Raw genomic sequence first — 21,200 nt, forward strand, 5'->3', positions numbered from 1 at the left:
GGAGCCGGACGCCACATCCGGTTCCAGCGTTCATGTGACAAGTGCGCTCACGTGACCACGCGCGGCGGCGGCGGCGGCGGCGGCGGCGGCGGCGGCGGCGGCGCGAGATGGTGGCAAGGTTGGCGCGTTTCGTGCTGCTGCTGGGGCTCGCAGGGCGCGGTTAGTGTCCGGGCTGCCGACGCCCGCGCCCCTCCACCCATGCCCAGGCCCCTGCGTCCCGGAGCCCCCTCCTCCCCGTCCCCTCACCCCTGCTGCACGCCCGCCTCCTCACTGCGTGTTCCCCGTAGGGCCCGCGCCCGCAGGTGCCGCCAAGATGAAGGTGGTGGAGGAGCCCAACACGTTCGGGTGAGCGACGTCGCGGGGAGCGGCGGCGGGGGGTTCCCGCGGCGGTCCGTGCCCGGTTCCCCCTGACTGTGTCGCTTCTCTCAGGCTCAACAACCCGTTCCTGCCCCAGACCAGTCGCCTCCAGCCCAGGAGGGATCCTTCTCCCGTGTCTGGTGAGTTCGGGGCCCTGGCCGCGGGCGTGCTGGGGGCCTGGGAGGGAGCAGGGAGCTGGCCTGGCTTCCCGACCGGGTCCGCGTCAGCTCTCGGGAGCCTGCTCCAGGGAGGGAGGGAGGCCACGGATGAGGGGCCCTGAAAGTTAGGGCCTGGAGGGTCACGTTGTCGTTTGTCAGTAATTCTAGAATTATTTTTAAGTGCGCGGTAACATTCCAGACTGTGATTGTACCAAGTTGAGTAGTTATCCCGGATATAGTCCTTAATTTTTTTCGCTAGAGTTGATTTTTGTTACAGTTCGGTGTTTGTTTTTCCAAACGTTTTTTATGCTTTTACAAGAAAAAACGTGTAGTTTTGTGTGTGTGTGTTTGTGTTAATTATTTTTGTGATGTTTGCCTTTTTTTGAGCAGTACTACTATACAGGTGTGCGCATTTGCTGTTGTTGCTCACGGTGTTTCCTCACGGTGGATGTGGGTCTTCACTGTTTTCACTTGGTGTTTGGTATTCCATAGGATGGCTCTGCATTCTTTTGTTGTCCAGCAAAGTGTTGTTTATGGTTTTTGGTCACTAGAAACATTGCTGAGGAGAACATCCCTCCAGGGACTGCCTTCTTCTACCCTTCTGTGAGTGGTTTCCTGAGACAGGATCTAAGAAGTGGAACTGCTGGGTTGTTAAATGAGTATTAAATATAACAAACAAAAATCCAAGAATTTTTTTTGGCTGTGTTGGGTCTTCGTTGCTGTGTGCGGACTTTCTCTAGTTGTGGCAATTGGGGTCTACTCTTAGTTGCGGTGTGCAGGCTTCTCATTGCAGTGGCTTCTCTTGTTGCGGAGCACAGGCTCTAGGAGCGCGGGCTTCAGTTAGTTGTGGCACGCAGGCTCAGTAATTGTGGCACACAGGCTTAGTTGCTCCACGGCATGTGGGGTCTTCCTGGACAAGGGCTCGAACCCGTGTCCCCTGCATCGGCAGGCAGATTCTTAACCACTGCACCACAAGGGAAGTCCCAAGATCTTTTTTTCTTGAATACTACCACATGTCAGGGTGTGTCTGTGCTGGGGATGTAGAAATGAAAAAAACATACAGTGTGCTCATGGAGTTGACAGTTTAAGTGGGGGGGGGGTAGATAGGCCATAAACAAAAAAGTAGGTAAAATGTGGAATGCTTGATGGTGAAAAACACTCTGTAGGGATGGAAAGCATTGAAGAGTGAGTGTTTGGGGGGGTTGTTTTGGGGACTGCCATTTTAAATGGGTTCAGGAAAAGACTGAGAAGTGAAATTTTATTCAAAAGTTGAAGGGGAACAGGAGTAAGGGATGTGAATATCTGGGGAAGAGTGGTGTAGCAAAAGGAGTGGCCAAATAAAGGCCTTGAGCAAGGATGCCAGGGCCAGAGGCATTGGCCGCAGGGGTACGGTGAGATCAGAGATAGAGGGTACAGCTGTGAGCTTTCACACTAAACAAATCGATTGCAGCTTTTTACTGTGAAAATATTGAATAGAAAAATGGAGGAATGTGGCTGTGCACAGCAGCATACTCTCCACCTCAGTACAAAAGTTGACATTTTGCCATGCTTGCTTTACCTTGTTCTCGTTTTCACTTTGAAAAACGTGAACTTTCATTTTGCTGAACCATTTGAAAGTCAGCTACAGACATCATGACGTTTTTTTCCTAAATATTCACAGTATGGATCTCCCACTCCCCAAGTTAGCAGAAATTCTATAATATAACCAATTCACACCCACATTTCCCTGTTGTCTCAGGAATGCCTTCTACAGCTGTCCCAGGACCCACCCCACATGGGAATCAGTCAAGGGGTTATGTGCCGGGCCAGTTGTCTTACAGGATGTTTGACCAGATCTGTCTGGTTTGTGAGGTCATTAGCTTGTTCTGCTTTCCCCAGTATATTCTGTAAATGGCCTGGAAGCTTGATTACAGTCAGGTTAAGCAGTTTGGGCACAAATACTTTGTAGGTGGGCATCATGTCAGAGGGCTGCAGTCGACTGCGGCTGAGTGCTGCCAGGGTCTAGCAGTGGGAGGCAGGTTTCTCTGCCCTCAGTGTGCCGTCCGTGAGCACTCTTTTGGTGCTGAGTGGACATGCTGCCCCCGGTGGCCTCCTGCTTCAGTCTGATGGGGTAGAGGAGTGCAGAACTCTGCTTCTCTCATGCCTTCTGCATTTATTGTTGGCTGGTGGTCTCTGGTAAAGAGGAGTGTTCCTTTTCCCCCCCTTTCTTTCTCTCTCCTTTTTGAACATCATTATTGGCTCAGATTTAAACCCTATTTTTATTGAGGTATAATTGACATGTTCAGTTTGATAAAGTTTGTAAATTGAGCACATGAATGTAATCACCACCCCCAAACAAGACTGAGAACATTTCCACCACCCAGAAGATTCCTACGTGTCCCTTTTAAATCCACCCACCCATCACTTTCTGGCTCAGATTCAAACCCTATTTTTTTATTTTTTTAAATTTTATTTATTTTTGGCTGTGATGGGTCTTTGTTGCTCTGCCTGGGCTTTCTCTATTTGTGGTGAGCGGGGGCTACTCTTTGTTGCAGTGTGTGGGCTTCTCACTGCGGTGGCTTCTCTTGTTGCGGAGCACGGGCTCTAGGTGCACGGGCTTCAGTAGTTGTGGCTTGTGGGCTCTAGAGTGAAGGCGCAGGCTCGGTAGTTATGGCGCACGGGCTTAGTTGCTCTGCGACATGTGGCATCTTCCTGGACCAGGGATTGAACCTGTGTCCCCTGCATTGACAGGCGGATTCTTAACCACTGCACCACCAGGGAAGTCCCTCAAACCCTATTTTTATTGAGGTAAAATTGACATGTTCAGTTTGATAAAGTTTGTAAATTGAGCACATGCATGTAATCACCACCCTCAAACAAAACTGAGAACATTTCCATCACCCAGAAGATTCCTATGTGTCCCTTTTAAATACCCCACCCCATCACTCTCTGGCTTCTATTGCTTTAGAATAGTGTCATCCGTGCTTGGATTTCAGCTGAGCAAGTCAGCATACACTTCCATGTCTGGAGTCTTCCTCAGCATCATGTTTTTGGGATCCATCTGTGTTGTTGCATGTATCAGTAGCTTTTTCTTATTGCTGAACACATACAAAAACTGAAATCCGAGTACGGTTTGTAGTCTAGTTAGTTGTATTGTGCCAACGCCAATTTCCTAGTTTTGGTGATGTACTGCGGTTATAAGTTTATGATTATTTCAAGGTAAAAAGCATGCACACACATACACATAGATGTATTTGTGCTGGAAGAATAGATGAAACCTATGTGATTTTAAGTTTCAAATTGAAATGCAGTATTACAGGGTTTTATTTTCCCCTTTTTTTTTTACTTTTTTAAATACTTTATTTATTTTGGCTGCATTGGGTCTTCATTGCTGTGCGTGGGCTTTCTCTAGTTGTGGTGAGTTACTCTTCGTTGCGGTGCGCAGGCTTCTCATTGCGGTGGCTTCTCTTGTTGCGGAGCATGGGCTCTAGGCACGTGGGCTTCAGTAGTTGTGGCATGCGGGCTGAATAGTTGTGGCTCACGGGCTTAGTTGCTCGGCGGCATGTGGGACCTTCCCAGAACAGGGCTTGAACCCATGTCCCCTGCATTGGCAGGCGGATTCTTAACCACTGCGCCACCAGGGAAGCCCTCCCCTTTATTTTCTACTCCTGTCTTTTCCCCTAACACTAAAAAGCTGGGTTCTTTAGTCACATAAATATATTTACTGGCTTTTTCCTATAATTTACATAAAATAGTTTCAGATTTAAAATAGCAATATTACTACTAACCATGAAACGAGTGAGTGAGGTTTTCTTGCAGTTTATTTTGGAGTGTATCCAGCCAAAGATGGACAGCAGGGCACTGTGGTCCAACCTTCACCAGGTCATTGTTTTCTCTATCATCAGTTTGACTTGCAGTTGGATCCATAACGTTTCTGCTTATGTTCAGTTTTAGTGCTTGCCATACATATTTTTACTTTTGTTTTTTCCTTAACTTAAAAAAAAATAGTGTGTTACAATTTCAAGCACATGCGTAAGTGGAGAAAGGGTATGTGAAGCACCAGGCACCCTCACCCAGCCCCGACCCTCACCCTGTCACTGCAGTTACTTTGAAACCAATTTCCCACAATTTATTTCATTTGTAAATATTTTGGTATGTGTCTCTTCAAGGGCATAGCCACAGTATCAAGCAACAAAAATTCCCTCTGTGCTTCCGTATGTTGCTAATACTGTCTCATAATTTTTTAATATAAATTTATTTTATTTATTTATTTTTGGCTGTGTTGGGTCTTCATTGCTGTGCGCGGGCTTTCTCTAGTTGCAGCGAGCGGGGGGCTACTCTTCTTTGCGGTGCGCAGGCTTCTCATTGCAGTGGCTTTTCTCGTTGTGGAGCACGGGCTCTAGGCGTGCGGGCTTCAGTAGTTGCGGCATGCAGGCTCAGTATTTGTGGCTCACGGGCTCTAGAGCACAGGCTTAGTAGTTGTGGCACACGAGCTTAGTTGCTCCGCGGCATGTGGGATCTTCCCGGACCAGGGATTGAACCCATGTCCCCTGCATTGGCAGGCAGATTCTCAACCACTGCGCCACCGGGCAAGCCCCAGTCTCATAATTTTTAATAGGTGGTTGGTTTGTCTGAGTCAGTATGGAAGGTCTGTGTGTTGTGTGTGCTTGACACGTGTGCTTCAGTTTCCTTGAATCTATAGATGCCCTCCATTTTCTTGCTATTTATTGAGGAAACTGGGTCTCTTGTTTCCCACACTCTGGATTTTGTTCATTGCATTCCCGTGGTGTTTAACGTTTCTTCATCTATTAGCTGGAGTGCAGTTGTGTGCCTTCACCCTGGCTGGGCCTCCAATTTCGGGAGAGCAGTGGGGAGAGGCGTCCCCCCCACCCGGCCTCGGTCTCCCACCTTCAGTTCAGGGTCTGCAGAGGGGCATTTGTAGCCCTTTCTCAGGTGGAGGACCTTCCCTGCTGTTCCTGGTCGCTGAGTTTTTACCATGAATGGGTGTTGGGTTCTGTCAAATGCTTTTTTTAAACCTATCAAGAGGATGATGGGTTTTCTCATTTAGGCTGTTTACATAGTGGGTAGCATTGGTTTTTGAATGTTGAGCCAACACTGTGTTCTTGGAGTAAGCTCCACTTGGGCACAGTGAATACATATGTTTTATATATTGCTGGATTTAAATTGCTAATTATTTCTGACTTTTTTAATTTCTAGAGTTTCTGTTCTTTTTCTAATTTCTATTTATCTGCTGAGATTCCCTATCTCTTTATTACCCTGTTTTACTTTACACCCTGGAACGTAGTTGCAATAGCTGCTTTAAAATCCTCTTCTACTTCCAACGTCATCTGTGTTTGTTGGGGTCAGTCTCCCGTGTTTGCCTGTTCTCTTGGGGGTGGGTCGCATTTGCCTGCTTTTATGTCTGATACTTTTGGATACACCCTTGGCCCGGTTCTCCCTTGGGAGAATGTGGTGTGCTGAGGCAGCTGGCTGGGCAGAGCTCACCCAGGACCGACCTCCCTGCTTGGTGGTTCATGCATGCAGGGCTCAGCCAGAGAGCTGGGCAGGCTTCCCTCCCTCCACCCCCGCTGTCCTTTTTGATACCACCCCACGCCTTCCAGCTGCTGGGTAGGCTCCCTCTGTCCCAGATCCTATGGCCAGAGACTGGGGCGGGTTATGCCATTGCCTGCCCCAGGCGGGAACCCACAGGAATCAGTGCCTTCTTCTTCCAAGCCGCCCCACCCCCGGCCCCTCAGTCCCCTCCACAGCCTCAGGCCTTAAGACATTCTCTACAGTGGGATCTGTAGGAGACTTGGTCCCATGTTAGTGGCTGTGGTTTCTGATACCTGGTATCGTCACATGGTCATTTGCTCTATTCTACAGCACATATATAATGGCCTGAAAACTAATATGGCATTACTGCTGTTAAGTCATTAACAGTACTTGTTCTTAAGTCACTGAGAGTGATTCTTCTTCCGGTGAAGTGACGTTACTGTGTATAGTTCGGTTCATTTGCTTTGATTTCAGCTGTAGGGGCTTTTAGTCATCCTTTTATTTTACCTTTGAGCACATTAGCATGCCTACGTGGTTCACATGTCAACCTTAGGACAGATACGCCCTGAGCTCTCCTTCCTGCCTTGTGCTCCCTGTCCAGGGCCATTTGCTGTTTTGTTTATTTGTTTTAAGGTATAATTGACATATTAGTTTCAGGTATACAACATAATGATTCACTATTTGTATATTTTGCAAAATGATGGGAATAAGTCTAGTTATTCTCTGACACCACACAGTTACCAAAACCTTTTTTCTTCTTGTGATGAAGACGTTTAAGATTTAAAAAAAATTTTTTTATACAGCAGGTTTTTATTACTTATTTTATACATATTAGTGTATACATGTCAATCCCAATCTCCCACTTCATCCCACCACCACCGCCCACACCCCACCCCCGCTTTCCCCCCTTGGTGTCCATATGTTCTCTACATCTGTGTCTCTCTTTTTTTTTTAAAATTTATTTATTTTCGGCTGTGTTGGGTCTTCGTTGCTGTGTGCGGGCCCTCTCCAGCTGCGGCGAGCAGGGGCCACTCCTTGTTGTGGTGCATGGGCCCCTCATTGCGGTGGCCTCTCCCGTTGCATAGCTCTAGACGTGCAGGCTTCAGTAGCTGTGGCTCACGGGCTCCAGAGCGCAGGCTCAGCAGTCATGGTGCACGGGCCTAGTTGCTCTGTGGCATGTGGGATCCTCCCGGACCAGGGATCGAACCTGTGTCCCCTGCACTGGCAGGCAGATTCCTATCCACTGCGCCACCAGGGAAGCCGTGTGTCTCTATTTTTGCCTTGCAAACCAGTTAATCTGTAACCATTTTTCTAGATTCCACATATATGCGTTAATATACGATATTTGTTTTTTTGACTTATTTCCCCCTATGATTGTCTCTAGGTCCATCCACGTCTTTACAAATGACCCAATTTCGTTCCTTTTTATGGCTGAGTAATGTTCCATTGTATGTATGCACCACATCTTCTTTATCCATTCGTCTGTCGATGGAACATTTAGGTTGCTTCCACGACCTGGCTATTGTAAACAGTGCTGCAGTGAACATTGGGGTGCATGTGTCTTTCTGAATTATGGTTTTCTCTGGGTATATGCCCAGTAGTGGGATTGCTGGGTCATATGGTAATTCTATTTTCAGTTTTTTAAGGAACCTCCATACTGTTCTCCATAGTGGCTGTATCAATTTTCATTCCCACCAGTAGTGCAAGAGGGTTCCCTTTTCTCCACACCCTCTCCAGCATTTGTTGTTTGTAGATTTTCTGATGATGCCCATTCTAACTGGTGTGAGGTGATACCTCATTGTAGTTTTGATTTGCATTTCTCTGATAATTAGTGATGTTGAGCAGCTTTTCATGTGCTTCTTGGCCATCTGTATGTCTTCTTTGGATAGGACGTTTAAGATTTACTTTCTTAAGATGTGGTACATATATACAATGGAATACTACTCAGCTATAAAAGAACGAACGAAATAATGCCATTTGTAGCAACGTGGATGCAACTAGATATTATCATACTAAGTGAAGTTAAGCCAGAAAGGGAAAGACAAATACCATATGATATCACTTATATGTGGAATCTAAATATGACACAAATGAATATATCTACACAACAGAAACAGACTCAGACATAGAGAACAGAGTTGTGGTTGCTGGCGGGGGGGTGTTGGGGGAGAAATGGAGTGGGAGTTCGGGGTTAGCAGATGTAAGCTTTTATATATAGAATGGATAAACAACAAGGTCCTACTGTGTAGCACGGAGAACTCTATTCAATATCCTATGATAAAGCATAATGGAAAAGAGTGTATATATGTGTATAACTGAATCACTTTGCTGTACAGCAGAAATTGAGCACAACATTGTAAATCGACTATACTTCAATTTAAAAAAAAGATTTACTTTCTTAGCAACTTTCAGATACGCAATTCAATATTATTAACTGTAGTCACTGTGCTGTACATTATATCCTCAGGACTTATTACTGGAAGTTTATATCTTTTGACCATTTTCACTCACTTTGTGTCCCCCCCAATCCCCTGCTTCTGGCAAACACTGATCTGTTCTTTGTATCTATAAGCTTGGTGTTTTGTTTTCCACATAAGTGAGATCATAACGTATTTGTCTTTCTCTGACATATTTCACTTAGGATAATGCCCTAAAGGTCCATCCGTGTTGCAGATGGCAATTTCTTGTTTTATGGCTGAATAATACTCTGTTGTATATGTGTACTCCACCTTCTTTATCCATCAGTGGACACTTCGGTAGTTTCCATATCTTGACTATTGTAAATAATGCTGCTGTGAACAGGGGGGTGGAGATATCTTTCCGAGTTAGTGATTTTGTTTTCTTTGGAAAAATACCCAGAAGTGGAATTGCTGGATTATATGGTAGTTCTATATTTAATTTTGGTGGGAACCTCCATCCTGTTTTCCATAGTGGCCACACCAATTTCCATTCCTACCAACAGTGTGCAAGTTTTCCTTTTCTCCACATCCTCGCCAACACTTGTCTTTTTTATAGTGGCTGTTCCGAGAGGTGTGAGGTGATATCTCATTGTGGTTTTGATTTGCATTTCCCTGATGATTAATGACGTTGAGCATCTTTTCATGTGCCTGTTGGTCATTTCTTTGTCTTCTTTGGAAAAATGTCTATTCAGACGCTCTGCCCATTTTTTAATTGGATTGTTTGTTTTTTTGCTATTGTGTGAGTTCTTTATACATTTTGGATATTAGCCCCTTATGTATATGATTTGCTAGATGTTTTATCCCATTCAGTAGGTTGCCTTTCATTTTGTTGATGGTTTCCTTGGCTGTGCAGACCTTTGTAGTAAGATATTGTCCCATTTGTTTATTTTTGCTTTTGTTTGTGGAGTCAGATTTTGAAAATCATCACTGAGACCGATGTCAAAGAGCTTATCACCTATGTTTTCTTCTAGGAGTTTCATAGTTTCTGGTCTTCCATTCAACTTAAATTTTTGTGTATGGTGTAAGACAGTGGTCCAGTTTAACCAGCACCGTTTATTGAAGAGATTATCCTTTCCTCATTGTATATCCTTGGCTCCTTTGTTGTAAATTAATTGACTGTATATGTGTGGCTTTATTTCTGGACTCCCTGTTTTTATGCCAGTGCCATACTGCCTTGATTCTTTGTATGTATGTATGTATGTATTTACCTGGCTGCATTGGGCCTTCGTTGCTGCACGTGGGCGTTCTCTAGTTGCAACGAGCAGGGGCTACTCTTTGTTGCGGTGCGCGGGCTTCTCATGGCAGTGGCTTCTCTTGTTGCGGAGCATGGGCTCTAGGCATGCAGGCTCAGTAGTTGTGGTGCATGGGCTTAGTTGCTCCGAGGCATGTGGGATCTTCCCAGACCAGGGATCGAACCTGTGGCCCCTGCATTGGCAGGTGGATTCTTAACTACTGTACCACCAGGGAAGTCCCATACTGCCTTGATTCTGTTTGTTGTTATTTTATGTTTAGTCTTCTGGTGTTTCTTTTTGCTAGTATAAGAAAATATGAATTACCCTCTTTTTACTGTGGTAAAATATACATAAAAATTACCATTTTAACCATTATTAGATGTTCAGTTAAGAGGCATTAAGCACATCCATATTGTTGGGCAAACATCACCTCTATCATCCCCAGAACTTTTTCATCTTCCCAAACTGAACCTCTGTCCCCATTAAACAGCTTCCCACCCCTCCCAGCCTCTGGCCCCCGACATTCTACTTTCTGTCTCTATGAATTTAATGACTCTAGATCCCTGCTGTGGTCACTGTGTGTACACAGGTTGAAATTCACAGGTTGAAATCGTAACTGAAAAAGATGATGGTGTTAGGAGTTGAGGTCTTTGGAAGGTGCTTAAGTCATGAGGGTGGAGCCCTCAATAATGGGATTGATGCCCTTATAATAGAAAGAGGCTCCAGAGATCCCTAGTCCCTTCTACCATGTGAAGACACAGTGAGAAGGCACCCTCTGTGAACTAGAACTCGACTGTGCTGGTGCCCTGATCTTGGGCTTCAAACCCCCACAGAACTGTGAAAAATAAATTTCTGTAGTTGTAAAATTACCCAGTGGTATTTTGTTACAGCAGCTCGAATGAACTAAGTACCTCATGTAAGTGGAATCATATAATTCTTGTCCTTTTGTGACTGGCGTGTTTCACTTAGCACAATATCTTGAAGGTTCATTTATGTGGCAGGATTTCCTTCCTTTTTAAGGCTGAATAATATTCCATTGCACATATATACTACATTCTGCTTATTCATCTATCAGTGTACACTTGGGTTGTTTTTACTTTTTGGTTACTGTGAATAATGCTGATCTGAACATGGGTGTGCAGCATCTGAGTTCCTGCTTTCAGTTCACATACCCAGGAGTCGATTTGCTGTATCATATAAATCTACGTTTAAGCTTTATGAGGAACCACCAAACTGTTTTCAACAGCGCTGCACCGTTTTACATTCCCGCCAGCAGTGCACAAAGGTTTCAATTTCTCCACATCCTAACCAACATTTATTCTTTTCTGTGTTGTTGTTGTTGTTGGATAGTAGCCATCCTAATGGATGTGAGGTGATATCTCATTGTGGATTTTATTTGTATTTACTTATTTTTCACTTCTTCAGGAAAATGTCTAGTAATCCTTGGTCCATTTTTTAATTGGGTTGTTTGGGGCATTGCTGTTGTTGTTAATAGGAGTTCTTTATATGTTTTGGCTATTACCCTTGTTAGAAATGTGATTTGCAAATACTTTCTCACTTTCTGTATTTCAACACTTCCTTGCAAAGTTTTAAATTCTGAAGTCCCATTTATCTAGTTTTCCTTTTGGTGCCTTTGCCTTTGATGTTGTATCCAAGAAATCATTTCCAAAGCACAAAGCCAATGTCAAAGATTTCCCCTTATATTTTGTAGTTTCAGTCTCAGATCCATTTTAAGTTAATTTCTGTACACGGTGTGAGGTAAGGGTCCACTTTCATTCCTGTGCATATGAACATCCAGCTTCCCGACTCCATTTGTTGAAAAGTCTGTCCTTTCCCCCACTGAATGGTCTCAGCACCTGACAGATCCTTTGAGCATATATTCAAGGATTTCTGGGCTCTCTGTTCTGTTTCGTTGGTCTACATGTCTGTCTTTATACTGATGCTGCACTGGTTTAATTACTGTAGCATTGAAGTAAGCTTTGTGGGGTTTTTTTGTTTTTTTTTGGTTTGACGGTGTTGCGTGTCTTGTGGGATCTTAGTTCCTCAACCAGGGATCAAACCTGGGTCCCTGGCAGTGGGAGCACCAAGTCCTAACCACTAGACCACCAGGGAATTCCCCTTGAAGTAAGCTTTGAAATCAGTAATTGTGAGTCCTTCAACTTTTCTATTTCAATATAGTTTTGACTATTTGGGGTCCTTTGGGAATCCAGCTTTGTTGCTGCGTGTGGGATCTTCGTTGTGGCATGTGGGATCTAGTTCCCTGATCAGGGATCGAACCCAGGCCCCCTGCCTTAGGAGCGCAGAGTCTTAACCACGGGACCACCACGGAAATCCCTGGAATTGTTTCATTGAATTTCCTTTTTGGGTTGTCTGTTGGGTTGTCTGTTGGGTTGTTGTATAGAAACACAACTGGTTTTCAGTGTCACTTCTGTATCCTACAACTCTGCTGAATTTAGTAGCTCTAATATATTTCTGTGGACTCTTTAGGGTTTTCTATATATATGATCATGTCATCTGCAAACACCGCATTGTAATTTTATTTCTTCCTTCCTAGTTAGGATGCCTTTCCTTTTTTTTGCCTAATTGCTCTGGCTAGAACCTCCAGTACAGTGTCGAATAGTGAATAGTGCTGAGAGCTTCCTTGTGTTGTTCCTGCTTTTGGGAGGAAAGCTTTTTCAGTCTTTCACCATTCAGTAAGATATTCGCTGTGGGTTTTGCATATATGGCCTTTATTGCGTTGAGGAAGTTTCCTCCTAATCCTCCTTTGTTGAGTGTTTTCATCATGAAAGAGTGTTGAATTTTGATAGGTGCTTTTTTCTGCAACAATTTAGATGATAATTCCCCCCCCTTTATTCTGTTAATGGGGTGTATTACATTAAAAACTTTTTAAAAAAAAATTTTGAACCATCCTTACATTCCAGGAACAAACCCCACTTTTTCACACTGTAGAATCCTTTTAATGTGCTGCTGATTTCAGTTTGCCAGTATTTTGTTCAGGATTTTTGCACTGATGTTCACAAGGGATGTTGACGTCTGTACTTTTCCTTTCTTGTCAGGTATCTTTTTGGCCTTGATATCAGGGGAATGCTGGCCTCATAGAATTGGGTCAGGAGGTGTCCCCCTTCTTCAGTTTTCATAGTATTTTCTTGTAATCCTTTTTATTTCTGTAAAATTGGTAGTAATGTCCCCTCCTTTTGTTTATGATTTTAGTAATTTGAATCTTTTTTTTTAATTAATTATTTTGGGCCGTGTTGGGTCTTTGCTGCTGCACACGGGCTTTCTCTAGTTGCGGCAAGTGGGGCTACTCTTCGTTGTGGTGTGTGGGCTTCTTATTGCGGTGGCTTCTCTTGTCGCAGAGCATGGGCTCTAGGTGCACAGGCTTGCTTCAGTAGTTGTGGCTCATGGGCTCTAGAGCATAGGCTCAGTAGTTGTGGCGCACGGGCTTAGGTGCTCCGCAGATGGAATCTGGAAGATTCCATCTTCCCAGACCAGGGCTCGAACCCGTGTCTCTTGCATTGGAAGGCGGATTTTTAACCACTGCCCCACCAGGGAAGCCCATCTTCTTTTTTGTTACAGTAAATCTAGTTTAAAGGTTTGTCGATTTTGTTGATCTTTTCAAAGAACCAACTTCTGGTTTTACTGATTTTTCTTTGTTTTATTTATCTCTGCTCTAATCTTTATTTTCTTCCTTTTGCTTGCTAGTTTTGTTTGTTTTTTGCTGTGCCATGCAGGATGTGGGATCTTAGTTCCCCAACCAGGGACTGGACCTACACCCCCTGCATTGGAAGTGTGGAGTCTTAACCACTGGACAACCAGGGAAGTCCAGCTTGCTAGCTCTTTTTTCTAGTTTCTTAAAGTGTAAAAGTTAGGTTATTGATTTGAGATCTTGTTTTGAATATGTTTACAGCTGTTGATTTCCCTCTTAGCATTGCTTTCACTGTATCTGATAATTTTTGGTACCTTGTATTTAGAAAATATTTTGAAACAAAAACAAGTTTCCCTTGTGAATTCTTTGAGCCTTTGGTTCTTTAAGATTGTGTTAATTTCCATGTTTGTGGATTTCCCACATTGCTTTTGCTATTGATTTCTAGTTTCCATTGTGTTCAGAAAAGAAACTATGATTTCAGTCTTCTTAAGTTTAAGTGGCCTAACATATGGTGTGTCCTGGAGAATGTTCCACGTACACTTAAAAAATGTAATTTCTGCTGTTGTTGGGTGGGATATTCTGTATATGTCGATTGGGTCTGGTGGTTTTAGTGTGTTCAGGTCCTCTGTGTCCCTAGAACTGGGGTGTTGAATGTCCAAGGATTGTGGAACTGCCTGTTTCTCCCTTTAGTTGTCAATGCTTGCTTTGTTTTCGAGCTCTGGTGTTTGGTGCCCATATGTTTGTAATTGTTATAATCTTGGTGAATGGACCTTTTTTATCAATGAATAATGTCTTCCTTTATCTCCTTTAACAGTGTTTGACTGATAGTCTTTTCTTTTTTTCTTTTTTGGCTGTATCCAGTCTGTCAGGCCACAGTTGCGGCAGGGATCTTCATTTTGGCATGTAGGATCTTCTGTTGCAGCGAGTGGGCTCTTCGTTGCAGCGCAGGCCTCTCTTTAGTTGTGGCACGTGGGCTATCTAGTTGTGGCACGCAGGCTTAGTTGCCCTGAGGCATGTGGGATCTTAGTTCCCTGACCAGGGATCGAACCTGAATCCCCTGCATTGGAAGGCGGATTCCTAACCACTGGACCAGCAAGGGAAGTCCCTGATAGTCTATTTTGTCTGATATTAGTGTGGCCATCCCTGCTTTCTCTCATTATTTGCGTATCTTTTTCCATCCTTTCACTTTCAGCCTGCTTGTGTCTTTGATCTTAAATGCGTCTCTTACAAACAGTATATATAGTTGGATCACATTTTTTTTACCCATTTGGCCAATCTGTGCCTTTTGAATGGGAGAGTTTAATCTGTTTACATTTAAAGTAGTCATTGATAAGGAAGGATTTAGAGGAAACAAAACAGCAAAATTTGTCTTACAGTTTTTTTGTCTCATTCCCTCCATTCCTTTTTGTTGACTTACTTCTAAGTGACAAGTTTTGACGTCCTTTTTACTTTTGTGTATTAGTCTGTGTAGCTATTTCCTCTACAGTTGCCAGGGGATTACATACGATCATAAAGCTGTTAAGTCTAATTTGTACATGATTGAAATTGGTATAAATTCAAAGACTTCTCCTGTACAGCTCTGTCCCTCCCCCCAACTTTGTTATTGATTTCAGAAATTACCTCTTTAAATGTAGATTTGTAATTATTTTTATGCATCTTTTTAAACCCTGTAGTTTGCAGATCAGAATCACATACTGCTTTGGGTTTGCCAGTGTATTTGCCTCTCCAGGGCAGGCCTCGTGGTAACGAAATCCCTCAGCTTTTGTTTATCTGGGAGTGTCTTGATTTTGCCCTCATTTTTGGAGAATAGTTTCCTGGATGTAGACTCCTCAGTTGACAGTTTTTTCTGCCATCCCACAGCTTTCTGGCCTCTGAAGTGTGGCAGAGAAATGGGCGGGTAATCTTATTAAGGATCCCTTGATGTGATGAGTCACTCCTTGCTGCTTTGGACTTGGTTTTTGACAGTTTTCTTCTGTGTCTTGGTGTGGGTCTCTCTGAGTTTATTGTACTTGGAGTTCAGTGAGCTGCTTGGATGTGTAGATTCATGTGTTTTGTCAAGTTGGGAGAGTCATTTCCTCAGATACTCTCTCTGCCCCTCTCTTTCTTCAGGGACTCCCACTGTGTGTCCTGCCATCTCTTCACTGGTTCTTTTCTCTGCTCAAAATCTGTTAACCCCTTTTGTGGATTTATTTCAGTTGTATTTTTCAGCTCCAGAGTTTTTTGGTTCCTTTCGATACTGTTCGTCTCTCTGCCTACATGTCATTTGCCTGATAGACTTTAGTTCTTTGTGTTTCCCTCCAGGTCCTTAAGCATATTTCAGACATTTGTTTAACTGAAGCCTTCTATCAGTCCAGTGTCTGGGCTTCTCCCAGGTGGTTCTGTTGGGTTTTCCTTTGAAGAGGCTGCAGTTCCTTTGCAGCCTGGCCCCATGCTGGGGCGGCCTTCACCACCAGGCTGGGTGTGTTCAGAGTCTAGGGGCAGCTGTGTGCAGGCTGCTCCTGGTTGTCTTTGGTTCTCCAAGAGTCTCACCCCAGCTCCTTCTCAGGTCCTGGATGGCCTGTTGTGTGTGTCCAGCCATAACCCCTTGCCCTGCTGCAGCCCTCGTGAGCAGCTCCCTTTCCTTCCTGGTGATCTGAGTTGGGCAAAACAGAGACCAGTCCTCCCGGCAGCCCCCAGCTAGGCTGGGATGTTGCAGATGAGGTCAGCCTGCTCCTCACAACCACGCTGGGGTGGTGGCTTTGCTGCGTGGTGCTCACTTGGTTGCTGTAGCCCTGATTTGCAGAACTGGGTTAGCTCAGCTGGTTTGTAGTGGTTCACTTGCTGTTTTCACAGGGATATGAGCTTGGAGCTTCCTAGTCTGGTACTTTGCTGATGTTGCTCCAACTCTTTTGCTCCAGTTTTAAAGTTTAAACTACTGGATCTTTTCCTAAATGGCCCTGGTTCTGTGGGTTTCTGCATGCCTGCTCTTTGCACCACGCTCAGCGGGCCGTGCTCTCCCCTTCCAGGGCCCGTGCATCTCTCCAGACTTTCTGGCAAGTGCTTCAGCCTGGTGGAGTCCACGTGAGTGAGGGCAGGGGCAGGCGTGGCCAGGGCCTGGGACGCCCCCTGACAGCGCTGTGCCCCCAGGTACAAGTACGAGCTCTGCCTGTTCCATAATGTGACGCAGCACGAGCAGACCTTCCGCTGGAACGCCTACAGTGGGATCCTCGGGTGAGCGGCGCTGGGGGTGGCTGCGGCTCCACCTGTCCATCGTCCACCCCACCCAGCCTCACCCACTCTGCTCCTCCCCAGCATCTGGCACGAGTGGGAAATCGCCAACAACACCTTCAGGGGCATGTGGATGAGGGACGGTGACTCCTGCCACTCCCGGAGCCGGCAGAGCAAGGTGGGCTGGGCGGGAGGGTGGGATTGGGGCCTGCTCCCCCCACCCGCTCACCAAGGTTTCCCACCAGGTGGAGCTCACCTGTGGCAAAACCAACCGGTTGGCCCACGTGTCTGAGCCAAGCACCTGTGTCTACGCACTGACCTTCGAGACGCCCCTCGTCTGCCACCCCCACTCCTTGTTAGGTGGGCGCCGGGGCCGGCAGGGGGCACTGGGGGACGTGGGGGGCAGAGGGGCTCCGCTTAGTCTGGTTTCTGTTGGATTCTCAGTGTACCCGGCCCTGCCCACGGCCCTGCAGCAGAGGTGGGATCGGGTGGAGCAGGACCTGGCGGATGAGCTGATCACAGCCCAGGTGAGCGACAGGGCGGGCGCTGCTTGGGCAGGGAGCAGTGCAGCTGCAGCAGTGCTCCCTCCTCGTCCTCCACCTGCAGGGCTACGAGAAGTCACTCAGGGCGATTTTTGAGGATGCTGGTTATTTAAAGACCCCAAAACAAAGTGAATCGGTGCAGCAGGAAGGAGGTGCCAAGGGCCTGGTGTTTCAGACGCTGGAGAGCTGTAACGAGGTACAGACAGCGCTCCCAGGCCTGGGACCGGCCTCCCACCAAGGGCCTGACTGCTCCATTTCAACTCCTGTTCTAGGCTCATAAAGCCCTGTCAAAGGAGATGAAAAGACTTAAAAGCATACTGACCCAGCACGGCCTCCCCTACGTGAAGCCTGCAGGTCAGTTGTGCCCAGGGGTTGGGGCTGAGCCCACCTTGGGACCTGCCGCCCTGTAGGTCAGGTCCTGACCTCCTGCCACCTGGTGTTTTGGCAGAAACTTCCAGCTCTGAGCACTTGGGTCCCAGGACACCCACGGACAAGACAGCAGAGCTACTACGAGGCGACCCTGGACTGCGTGGGAACACCCTGTGATCTGAGGCAGGAGGAGCAGGGTGACAGGTCACAGCCAGAGGACACCTTCCTGTTCCTTCTGTGCCAGCAGGCTCTCGGGGTTGTGTGCAAAGATGCAGACAAAATAAAGATTCAAAGTTTTAATTAATTTCCCTACTGATAAAAATAATTCCATGAATTCTGTAAACCATTGCATAAATGCTATAGTGTAAAAAAATTTGAACAAGTGTTAACTTTAAACAATTCACTACAAGTAAATGATTATGCATTATAAATACTACCTTCTGGGTTAAGAAAATTCCATTCCAATAACATTCTCCTCTAAATACTCAAAACAGACATACAGATTGTGGCTTCCATAAATTAATCCACATGAAGCACTGAGTCGTGGTCTTCTGCTGACCACAGTTACACAAATGGTGTGACAATGTAACATCACCGCTAATACTGAACACTCAGGAGCTGACAGATTCGGCAACAAGAACGGCCTCGCCGAGCACCACGCAGCTTCAGCTGCTACACCCAGCGCCCCCCTTCATCACCTGACTGCGGGGCGGTGACACCCTGAGACGCCGAGCCTGGCTGAGCCCAGCATGGGTGGCCCCTCAGAAAACCAGGGCCACTGCAGACAGGCAGCAGGGGTGGGAGGGCCCCGAGGTAGCCCCGGGAGCTCCACTCTGGGTGGTTCTTTGGTCTTCCCACCGCACACCTGTCCTCAGAGCCAGCGAGTGCCTGGGAGGGGGCGCCTCCAACCCCCACCCTGAACCCCACAGAAAGAACTGACCGGAATAGCTTATAAATACACCTAAAGCTTAATTGTTCTTGCTTATAATTTGAAAATATCTAGGCTAGATGTCAATAACAAACGTCCTATTTTCCCCCCAAAAGACCAAAGGCCTGAAATGGGAAACAAGTGCATAAATATTAATAAAATAAAGAATTTTAAACAGTGATAACAGTAGCACAAAATATACGTAATTTCTAAGAGCTACTAAATCATTATCAGTATAATTAGAAACAAAGTAGATTCACTACAACCAAGTCATATAGTTACCTTTAGCAGCGGGCGAGCTGCACGATGCCATGGACCCACCTTAAAAAATGACAGCTTTCCTATCAGTTTGTCTTATGTTAAAAAAAAAAAAAGGTCTTAAACTTCTCACTATAGTAAATACATTCTAATTTGGTCACTGATAAAAATTTTTAACTAGTCACCTTGCACTTAAAAAATGCTATATAAAGTCTTTGGCACAGCCCCAAGCAGGGGGCATCCTGTCCCTTCCGGGCCAGGGCCCAGCCCCTGCTCCGCACCTGGCAGCAGACTCTGGGAAGATTCTCAAGCCAATCTGGATCTGCCACGAGCAAAGTCTGGGTCAACTACAGACAGGTTTTACTTCCTCCCAGATTCCTAGGGAAAGTGACCCAATGCAGACAGAAAAGACTGAAGCTGGCACTAAAATCTGACTCGTTCCCAGCAGCCTTTCTGCCACCCTGCCCCCGCACGGCGGCCGGGTCCTCCCCAACCCCATGGTCCCTCGAACATAACACCTGCACAAACAGATCCAGTGCAGTGTCGCCCTGGAGGCTGGCTAGGGTCTCCCACATGGGTGGAGAGAGGCTCCAGCCAGGACGCCCGCCAGCAAGCTCTGGAAAGGGGGAGCACCACATGGCTCTGCACAGTCAGTATGACGCCCGCCCCGTCGGGTCCCCCACCCCACTGCCCTGCTCACTGTCACCGCGCTGACCAAGTCCAGGGGAGAAAGGACAGCACGCAGCTCCTTGGCTTTCCTAGGCGCAGGCACTTGAGCGGGAGGCCGCAGGCGCAGGGCGCTGTCACTGACGCTCCAGTTAATGTGCACGTGTTCAGGAAATGAGTTCCCTTCATAAAATTAAAAACATCTACATGTATATGTGTCTCTCAATAATCACTCTGCTATAAATACTATTAGTTTGCACTTAATTTGGAAACTGTAAAAATCCTAGGCATTTCTCACTACTAGATAAATGCTCACTTCATAAGTACTAATTTCAGATATGAAACCTAATGTGTTTACCGTGCTATGGATTAACGATAGACCGATAGGAAGTACTCTGTTCACAGTACACGTATAAAGCTTCATATTATCGCATATTAAAAACATGAACCTCAAAGCAGCTTATAGCAACTCGGAACGTCTGCCTAAACTCTTCCGTCTACAAAGTGCTTCTCGGGATGTGAACTCCCAGGATCCGGTCACAGTGGCGTCAGGACCACAAACCCCGCAGAGTCACCCTGCCCGCCAAGCCCCCCACACGGCCTTCAGGGTCTGTGAGGAGAGTACGAGACCGTGGATGGTCTGTTTGGGGCTGGGGTCCCGACGTCGGTGGCACCAGGAGGCGGGCGACAAGGCGGCCGTCACCAGGGCAGGGGCTGGCCCGCGCAGTAGGGGCACTCGGGTGCGCTGGCTGCGCACGGCTCGCAGAGCACACGATGCTGGCAGGGCCGCAGGACAGCGCTGCGGGCCCGCTCCCCGCACACCCCGCACTGCTTCGCTCGCAGCTGGAAGATCACCTGCGGGGGAGACGCAGTCAGGGGGTACCCCGCCCCCACCCAGGCCGGGCCCAGGGTCAGGGTGGGGTGGACTCCCCTGCTGGGGGCCACCCAGGAACGAAAAGATGGGGTGGGAGAGGCTTCACCACAAGACCCTTGGGTGGGGATGGGCTCCCGGGGCCAGAGCCACCACGTGGTGTGGGAAGGGTAGCCAGGCAGGCGGCCACACGGAGGGGCCAGGTCAGGATGGACCCCAACTTGGGACCCAGCCTCCGGCCGACAGCAGCCAAAACCTGGATGATGGCGCCTTGGAGATGGATGAGAGGTGTGCATCCCAACGGCCTGGGCCGTGAGCCGGGGAGGGGACAGTGTTTGAGAGGCAGAGCTGTGGAGCCTTCCCAATGCCCCAGGTTCTAACAAAATGCCCCGGTGTGGAAGGATTTTCCCACTAAGCTGAGGGCAGCAGCTTTCATGCTACACCAGGCAAGGGGGTAACCAGGGACCCTGGAGGGTGACCCAGGGAGGTGCCCCAAACAACACCAGACCTCCAGCCACGTGAGGCGACGTGGCCCCTGTCCACGAGGGCACGGCCTCCAAGAGGAGGCGAAGGTGGGAGTGGATGGAAGCTGCTCGGCCAGCTCCCCACCACCTCCATGCACCCCCTCCAGTGCCTTGAAAACGAGACCCGGACTCACCCCATCCACGGCTTCCAAATCGAGGCGCAGCTGACTCTGCAGCGAATGCAGCTTCGGCAGGGGGATGGCGCCGATGTCACCACAGCCGCGCAGCCCGGGGAGCATGGAGGCCAAGCCCCGGCCCTCCAGCTCCTCCTGCAGCCGTCGGAACTGGGCCTCCACCTCCTCCTTCTTCTGCAGCGCCAGCTGCCGGGCGCTGTCGGCCGCGAGCGCCCGCTCCTTGGCCTCCTTGGCCTCCTGCTGCCACGCGTCACAGGCCTGAAACCCAGGGACTGCAGTGACGGGGCCGGCAGCCGCCACACAGGCCTGTCTCACCT

General features: G+C 47.2%; 2 protein-coding genes across 9 annotated transcripts in view; one reads left to right on the forward strand and one right to left on the reverse strand.

The window, feature by feature from the left end:
- Window positions 1-72: 72 nt before the first annotated feature.
- Window positions 73-18,600, forward strand: GNPTG (N-acetylglucosamine-1-phosphate transferase subunit gamma). The gene is made up of 11 exons (XM_029222290.1): window positions 73-159; window positions 288-345; window positions 430-497; window positions 16,390-16,444; window positions 16,511-16,594; window positions 16,676-16,769; window positions 16,837-16,951; window positions 17,036-17,118; window positions 17,198-17,329; window positions 17,406-17,487; window positions 17,582-18,600. The coding sequence occupies exons 1-11, from the start codon at window positions 108-110 to the stop codon at window positions 17,677-17,679; spliced, it is 921 nt and encodes a 306-aa protein (XP_029078123.1). The 5' UTR covers window positions 73-107; the 3' UTR covers window positions 17,680-18,600.
- A 234-nt stretch (window positions 18,601-18,834) lies between these two features.
- The window catches only part of UNKL (unk like zinc finger), a 43,004-nt gene continuing 40,638 nt past the window's right edge, over window positions 18,835-21,200 (reverse strand). For 6 of the 8 annotated variants that reach the window (XM_029222282.1, XM_029222287.1, XM_029222286.1 and 3 more), the window contains one exon: window positions 19,999-21,141. In XM_029222282.1, the coding sequence (XP_029078115.1) occupies window positions 20,602-21,141 (540 nt within the window). In that variant the 3' untranslated portion in view covers window positions 19,999-20,601. Of the gene's footprint in view, window positions 21,142-21,200 lie in introns of all 8 variants that reach the window. The other 2 variants (XM_029222285.1, XM_029222283.1) reach the window with 2 other exon arrangements.

This window comes from Monodon monoceros, unplaced genomic scaffold (assembly GCF_005190385.1).
Source record: "Monodon monoceros isolate NGI ecotype Baffin Bay Population unplaced genomic scaffold, NGI_Narwhal_1 Super_Scaffold_13, whole genome shotgun sequence".
Lineage (NCBI taxonomy): Eukaryota > Metazoa > Chordata > Mammalia > Artiodactyla > Monodontidae > Monodon > Monodon monoceros.